This window comes from Triplophysa dalaica, chromosome 4, assembly GCF_015846415.1.
Source record: "Triplophysa dalaica isolate WHDGS20190420 chromosome 4, ASM1584641v1, whole genome shotgun sequence".
NCBI classification, from domain to species: Eukaryota; Metazoa; Chordata; class Actinopteri; order Cypriniformes; family Nemacheilidae; genus Triplophysa; species Triplophysa dalaica.
In genome coordinates this window covers 18,152,867-18,161,788 of record NC_079545.1, presented here as the reverse complement: position 1 = coordinate 18,161,788, position 8,922 = coordinate 18,152,867, and the positions used below count along the sequence as shown (strand labels likewise).

The following is an 8,922-nucleotide window of genomic DNA, read 5'->3' as shown; positions in this document are numbered from 1 at the left end:
TTGGAAGTTGGCTATGCTATTTAGGAATTAGTAGACCTTATTCCCATTCATTCGGCTTTATGTCTGTGTCTTCGGTCAATTTAAAAATTGACTTTTGGATGTGTGCTCATCTGTCAATTAAAACAAATTATAATTGGATAAAATAAAGGCATAAGCCACCAGAGTGCAATATGAGATTAAAGTGCTCAAACATTTTTTTCCATTTTCGCAACCAACTTTTCCTCTACATGAAAATTAAAATACTTTTCAACAAAAAGGTTGTCTTTCTAAGGGCGGAAAACTCACAATATTGATATGCAGTGTGATAACAATTGACTGCGGCATCCGGATAATTATTTGAGGGATTTCTTTTCATACCGGATCAGCAGGAGAGTGATAAAGTCTCATAGCCCCAGACTGAATCAATCAAAACTCTAAGTGAAAAAAAGGCACAATAATAACCTCCATTATTTGAAAGGAGATAATCTTCCCTATAATGGTTCGATATGATTCCAGGGCATCACCTGACATAAAGCTATAGTTGAATGGAGAACTAAAGAGACACAATCTTCCAACCCACAATAAGCAGGTTCACCGATGAAAATCGTCTGATCATAGAATACAATAGCTTGTCTATGTATCTGTTTCTCACAACTGAATTGTCTAATTGCTGTTTAATTTCTTCCCCATATTGTTTTGTTAGATGCATTAGTATCATAAAAAAATGAAACTTTGCAGTGTACTGTAAAAAAGGAAGCACCTCATTTGTGAGTAATAAGCTAAATGCCCTAGTCTCTTGATACATCATATTGCAATTAGAAGAAATTTATGTTTGATATAAAAACTAATAGATCCACTATTTGTAATGTAACAGCTAAACGGCTTTCGATGAAATGAAACATTGAGCATATGGCATCCACACACTGTGACCCAATAACTAATGCTTTCTTAATTTCTCTCTACACCTCGGAGTGGAATGATTTGTACTAAAGATGAGGAAATTGTTAGCATCTTTGGAATTCATAAGCACCCTGTAATCCCCCACCTCAAAAAAGACAATTACAGTGTTTTTCCTATTCATTTGTAGTATTTGCAAATCACCGTGATTTAAAGGTCCAATGTGTAATTTTTTGGAGGATCTATTGACAGAAATGCATTATAATATACATAACTATGTATTCAGAAGTGTATGAAAGACAGTACATAACGAAGTTTTATGATTTTACTAGCTATGAATGAGCTATATCTATCTACATACACCGCAGGTCCCCTAGCACGGAATTCACCATGTTCACCATGGAGAACGCATTTTGTAAATACATGCGTGTTATCTCTTTTGGCAAAGAAGCGATATTGTTGCCTTGTGTGAGCTGTCCTCATAATTCAAAAGGGGTGGGGGAAGGGGTGGAGTGGGCCGTTGGTTGCAATTCACAACCTCACCCCTAGATGCCACTATATGTCATTACACTGGACCTTTAAGTATTGAAAGGAATCGAGGTATGGATGAAGGAGTGCCCTGAGCAAACCAGGGTGGTGTGAATTTTAGAAAGAGGAAGCACCTGCCACTGCGGGGTTATAAATTAAAGGTGAATCTCATCATGATGAAGATCATTTCCTATGACATAAATAATGCTTGCCAAGATATGACGAGGCTCACTTTTATTCATAGAATATTACAGCCTGCGAGTGATATTACCACAGATCGGGTGCCTGTGATGTTGAAACAAGGGTTATACATTTTGAATAAGATCAATTTTAAATAGTAACCCCTCTGGGTTTTTAAGTGAGCAGCAGGGCTCATTTACAACAAATTGCAAATGTCCTTCACCAGTGGCCGAGGATCTCAAGACTGAAACTGAGCCATAAATAATTTTTCATCCTACAACATATGTTTGTGTTATCTTATATGAAGTTGTTTGTATATAGTATGTGACCTACATCACACAAGTGTAGAAGACTTTGCCTTGTGCAGTCCGCCACACACTTTCATGTACAGGACTCATACGCAAACACACATACACTGAGGTTTATATAAGAATGTAAGTTAATATATTTTTATATATTAGGCATATATTGAGGGATCTTAATTATTTTAGCAAATGAGCAAGTAGAATGACTTCATCTCACCAATAAACATGATTGTATCCATATGGTGTTTTAGATGCCTAAGAAATAGCAAATTGGTTTGAATACGACAATTACTCAACGCTTGTTAAATAGTCGATCACCCTGCACATCTCCTTTCATCCTGAAAAAAGGAAAACAGCTCAAATGATGTACTCCTTGACCTATCCACCTCATATCTGCCCTATCTAATTCCATAATGATTCCATGCTGACACCTACCCCTGATCAATACACAAAAGAAAAATCTAGCTGACAATGACAAAAAACATGAGAGGGGCCGTGATCCATCCTCCAGTACATCCAGGGAACAGTCTGCAGTGCTACACTATGTCCCTGTCTCATAACAATAAAGGAAAGACAGCAGAACTACACCTAGGTGTCAAAGATAGATATACTTCATACTAGATGTGAATTGTCTTCATAGTAGATTTTGCAGTGGATTCCAGTTTTGCCAGCAATTATTCCTTCTTTCGGCCTGTGAAGTTATGACTGATTTATTTATCTAGATGATGCGGTTCTCAAATGAGGTCAATTTATGAACATACAGTATGATTAAATTATTCAAATCTAGAGATGCATATACTGATCATCTCATGAATTCTGAGAATGCTTACAGTACATTCATCAGCGGAAAAAAACGCACAGTGCTTTTACACATTCACGCACACATGCCCAATCACATGAAAAACAACCGCTCCCTGCTATGATGTTCAGCTAAACACATCAAAGTAATGAAAATTCAATGAAAGGGAAATGAAATATGCTTTTACATATATGAACACCAGCATGTTAGACGCAGCTGTACAGTAGTTGACAGCTGAACGTTATTAATGCAGTATCACAGCCTTGATAAATTAAAAACATTGAATCTAGACATGCAATTACTATTTCCCTTTAGTTAAATCTGTTCTTGAATGCTGGGAATAGAATATTTAACTAGACAGATGGTTTGACCTTGATGAGAAGGTTTTTGAACTCTGATTATTATGCTGTTGTGGGTATGCGGCATGTGAGAGGAATTTTGTTTTCCTCTTCCAGCTGAGCTGAAATGAACGAGGATTATTTTACAGGAGACCTGCTGCGGCTTGAGTTTGTATAAAATGGATTGATGTGAACGAGAAGCAGTCTTGGATTAGCTGTCGTCCTTTGAACTCATGAATAATGTATACATATTTATTCTTTGAAGCTTGAAGAAAAGTTTCACTAACTTGAATATTTTCATACTGCGATTATGTGCTTTTATTGTACAGTTTATGAAGTCAGCAGCCCACTGGATAATTTTACACCCGTGATTAAATTCATCATTTTTATGGACGTTTTGTTTGCGAAGCAATTAAACAATTTCAGAACAACACACATTTTGTCGCTTCAGTTAAAATTTACATATAAGCATCATCAGTTCTTCAATTAGCCTAAATCCTGAAAACAATACAATTTTAAGCAGTTTCATGATTATCTTGCGGCGCAATTCAACCTGAATAAATTGTGGTCTGGTGGAGCATTAAAAAAATATTAATGCATGTAAAAGCCACAGAACATTTCAAATAATAACAATTAGATCCCTTTGCATCCTGCCATCGGAAATTGCAGCTGCGACTGGATGAGGTTAGGAATTGTGGGGGTTAGGCTAAATTTAAGCCTCGTTCCAGGAACGGCAGCCCTGAGGAACGGTGGAGGCGTGTATGGCGTTGGCTCTCTGGAGCTGTGTGATGCTGACTATTGCAATGGCAGAAACGTTGCTCTGGTTTAGCCACTGACTGCAGGCCTTGACTGGTGCTGAACTAACATGCAATGACAGGCATTCCACCCCCTCTGCCAACAGCATAGTAATGTCAAAGAGAGAGGAAAACAGGAGAGAGAGATCTGTTTACAAACACACAAAGGGTCTAAAAGCAAATAACCTCTATACAGCGCAGCAACAGACAGGCATACAGGGAAGCATGGGGGACGGTCCGGATGGATGTACCTTGACAACCCGAATGTCTCCCACTGGTTAAAGGCTACGCTGCAGCCATGCGAGTACAAAGCGGAACTGACAGCAGCTAATCTATTCCTCTCTCCTCTCATTCATAAACCTACACTTTATGACTCATTGCATTTAGATTCCACAACTAGTGTTGATCTTGACTGTTGCTGTGTAGGAATGTGGTCGCTGCATCTTTGGCGGTGGGTGATTTTTTGGGTGTTTTGGGGAAAAGCAAGGAGAAAGTGGTTTTGCATTGTCAGTTTCCCACAGGTGCTTATCCTGAAAATTATCCATAGGGTTTATTTGTGGAATTGTGTGTGTGAGACTGAATTAATTTCCTTTCTAGCGCAAAATATTCAGTGAAATACCCCTGAATAACAAAATCACAGCAGGCCAGTTTTGCCATATAAAGAGATCTGAATGATGAATTATGCAGAAAGGAAAAATGTGCCAACATTGATTTATGTTTGTTCTTTTTTTCTGATGACTCTCATCCAATTTGCATAACATGTCCAAAACCTATTTCCTCAAAATGACGAAATTACAAAATCAAACTTTTCTTTTAAGGAAATAGCTTTGACCCAGTGGTTAGCAATAGATTAATTTTAATATACACTTGTACAAAGGGATTTTTTTACCTCCCCAACTAACTTAATGTGGCCTCGACATCTTTTTTAAACAAATGTGACCCTGCCGGTTGAAAACACAATTTAAGATTTTTTTGTGCTTTACTGTTTTCTATACATAAAACCATTCATCATAATGTTAAGTAAATTTGTGAAAATACAACCTTGGTGATTTTATATAGACTGGGTAAGGCCATGTCAAAGATTGAAATCGATGTTAAGGAAGCCAACGGTTAGCGTAACAGTCCGCAAACACAGATGCAGTGCATCATGCATGAAGATGATTGTGAAAGCGCATCAAAGCTTTCACTTCTACATTTCTCTCAAGGGATTTAGTTGCGATGGACAGAGGTCCTTTTTAAACTACTATTTGACCACATTAATGTCCCCACATAGTCAGATGCTTTTGGGAACTTTCCCCATTTACATTATCCATTATTTAAATTTCCTCACGAGCAGAATAATGAATGACTCAGTCCTCCTGATGAGGTGCCGCCGCCGTCACTTAATTAGAATAATCTATCTCTACGGGTCAGGATGCATGAAAAAGGACACCGCAATGGATGTTTCATTAGAAAAGTTCATTATCAAATAAATAGCTTTGAACTGCGCCTGCCGGTGAAGAGGCAACGTTGATGACTAAATATCTGTCCTCTGAAAGAGGCTATAGAAACCACAACAACTGATTTATAATATAAGGTCAAATATAAGAACCACAGTGGGATTCTTGCAGGCGATTTCTTGTCATGCTGCAACTGAATTGGTGTCAGATATGGGACGTCTGAATGTTAATTAAGTTTGATGAAGGTCTGTTCTGTCTACAGAGAGAGTTATGAACCTGTGCCACTCACGGCACGGCAGGACATTCCATATTTTAGAACGGGGGAATACTTACCGTAAACATTCGGTCTTCTTGAATTAATGTAGAAATCAAACACTGTCACCAAAAAAGGTTTTGAAGTGCCTTTTATTTTATTTCAGACACAATCCATCACATGAACCAGAGCACAGAGAGGGAGAACAACAGCCTGCTCTCTTAAAGGGAAAACACATCAGTTCCAATGAAACAATGCATAAATGGATTTCTCCATCTTTGAAACAGAGAGCTGATAAAGTATTTGTGCACTTGTTTGTTAAAATTCGAATCTTTATATACATCATAACAGATTAGGTTCTACCATGCTTGGCTGAGTAATCTTTACTTTTTATAGTTTTCTGTTTTTTTAATAATTTCCGTGATTTTGTTATTTCTTGATTGCACCAAGGAATAAACTGACATCTTTCTATCAAGAATAATATAAAGTCAAAAGTTCTCATTACGATGATCGCTCTTTTTTTAAGAGAGAAAATAAAGAGACGCAATCAGTGCAAATGTAAAAGCTTGAGAACACACTAGTTTTGCAGCTTATGACAGTTGAATAAATATATTAAATATATCTTCTACAGTACACTTCTAATAATAATTCAAAGTATTATTAGAATATTCGGAGACTGACGATTACAGTAATCTTCGCTCACACGACAAAGGAAACAGCAGGCATGTATAGCAAATGGAAATATGTGACCAACAACCAGATGAAGAATTTAGCTGTTTTAAACTCTGCTTAAGTCGACACAACTTTTTAGATTATAATGCAACCTCATTTAAATCTGTTGAAAACTTCAAAAATTTATTAAAAACCAGACCAGAAATCTACATAAGTCTATATTAGCTGTGAGTTCACGTTTATAAATCATCTCAAATGCCCATTCATCAAACACACCAAAACAGCTATACATACATACATAAACACATCTAGCAAAGTGTTTCTGTAGAACCCCCAATGCACACATTAAAAAATAAGACATAAAAGTGAATCGTGGGCGACAGCTTCCGTAGAAGTTCATTTTTTGTTTCAATTTTCTAAACAAAAAGTTTGGCAGATTTTTGGACAGATGTTGCTTAGCAGAAAGAGTGACCACAAGTAGCGTATTCAGTCATGCACACAACAACTGACTGAGATTAGATACAGTATATAAACGTCTGGTAATGTAATAGAGAAACTGGCAGGTGGGCATCACTTGATGAAGTCACATCTGCTCCAGAGTTTTAGGGCATGATGTCTGATGTCATGAGGAGCAGGACTGCGGCAGAAGAGGCTTGGAGGCAGAGGGACGTTGGGAATGAATAAAGGCTGATTTTTAAGAGGATCTTCTTTTGCGGTCAAGTTGAGAGCAAGTCAACAAAGTGAAATGGAGCAAAATTATGAGAGGGAAAGATAACAGAGGCAGAAAATCTAGGGCAAGCTGTTCACAGCTTGTCTGACATCAATCCAATCATCTTGGTTCTCCTATGGCTCACTGGACACACAGTTGATTTTTTAGGCTAAAAAGAGAAAAAAACAATCATATTTGTATGATAAAGTATATTATAAAATCAACGTACATTATCTCACTCATCATTATTTATAATGCAGGATGTTCTGCCACATTGAAAGAGTGGAATTAATACACTAGTCTACACCCTTGAATTCCTTTCAACCCAGTCATTTTGCCAGCAAGCTCGAGAATAGCCTTTCAGAGCTCTGTATTACAGCCTGAAGTGATTTGGGTTCGTTTCTGTATCTCTGTCAAGCAGGTTAAAAGCTAGGCGAAAGTCAAAACACAGTAAATGTAACCCTCCACACAAAATTACATCCCCACCTCCTTCACAATGACAGGACTGGGAAAGCCTGTGAAAAATTACACTGAAACCAAAGATGATAGTGTGCGGTGTAAAACACAAGGGTGTTGTGTCATTACACATTATCATAAGCGCAGTACTCTGATGCAACAAGAGAAATTTAGGTAGCGATCTTGCTGTAAAAGATGAAGGCAAGATTATGCTTGAGGCCAAACATTTTCCTAAAGAATCAGTTCTATACCCTGTAAAGCATGTTAACATCTCATTAAATATTTACAGTGAAATAATGCTAAGTGACTTTGCCCTTGTAACAAGCTAATTTTAAAACGGTCTTACGGTTGTCAAGAGTTTTACTGTTGGTCTGAATTGGTTTGACACTGTGGTATAATAGGTTGTGTTAAGATGATAGGTGGCAAAAAAAGATAAAGCGACAAACAGTGAAAACAGTAAAATATTGAATTCTCAGTTCTAAATCTAACTAAAGATCGGAAAATACATGAAAAAATTTAACTACATCCAATTCATACGAAAAATTACACAGTTATTATTTGAATACAGTTTTCATCAATTATTTGACAACGGTTAAAGGTCTTCATTTGCTCTCCGTTCCAAATCTGTATCCATTTCTTTGTTCTGATGAACACAGAGAAAGATATTTGGAAGAATGATTGTAACCAAACCGTTCTTGGCCACCATTGACTACCATAGTAGGAAACGTAATTAGTAACAAAGCACTCAGTAAAGCAATTTTTGTTTCTACTATGGTAGTCAATGGTGGCCTTGAAGTGATATCGATGTAAACTATGTAATTTGGTGAATAAATAGTTTAGGATTCCAAAACCAAGTAATAACAGGAATAACAGGTTAACATGTTAACATGGGTTGGTAATGAGAAAGCAGATCACTAGAGTAATGCTTGAACTGATTACGTGGAGTAATAACAACACCACTGAGAACACTTACAGAGTTTTAATTACAGCCTTAATCTCTGTCGCTCTAGAATTGTTACAACATACATTAGCCAAAGAAAGCGATAAAAAAGCCTTGTGAAAATATCCTCATGTGACATTTAGAAGAACTGGGGGTAAGATCACTTTATGCAAAGACCGTCACAAAACTGTTTATCTTCTTTACCTTTAGAAAGGAAATCCCCTGATACACCTTCAAAGGGCAATTTGTTTTTCAGTCATTACCAATAAAAGCATCCCTCATTTCAAAATGCCACGCCTCAGAGGGTTATACAGAGGAACTCTATAACACACAATCTCTATTAAACAGCTCAGTAAAAGACGAGGTCCACCCACTCCAAAAAAATTCACTTGTCTTAAAGAGAATGTGAAGTTTTATGTTGCTGTGGCGACAGCATCTTGGGAAGAAAATACTCCACTGCTATTGTTGTTTTGATATGTACCTTTACTTGTTTTGTTTGATATATGAAGAAATCGAAAGTTAATGAATCATGGGCTTTTCCCGAACGGCTCTGCGTAATGCTATTGCAGCTTTTTAACACAGCAAGACCGACCATAGTCCATAGTTTACCATAGTTATATATCCTAATTAAAC

The 8,922-nt window shown here is 37.1% G+C and overlaps 1 protein-coding gene across 1 annotated transcript in view; it reads right to left on the bottom strand.

The window, feature by feature from the left end:
- Positions 1-5,720: 5,720 nt before the first annotated feature.
- Positions 5,721-8,922, bottom strand: part of zmat4a (zinc finger, matrin-type 4a) — an 82,408-nt gene continuing 79,206 nt past the window's right edge. Inside the window, exon 8 of the mRNA XM_056746117.1 lies at positions 5,721-7,062. Coding sequence (XP_056602095.1) covers positions 7,035-7,062 — 28 coding nt within the window. The 3' untranslated portion in view covers positions 5,721-7,034. The remainder of the gene's footprint in view (positions 7,063-8,922) is intronic.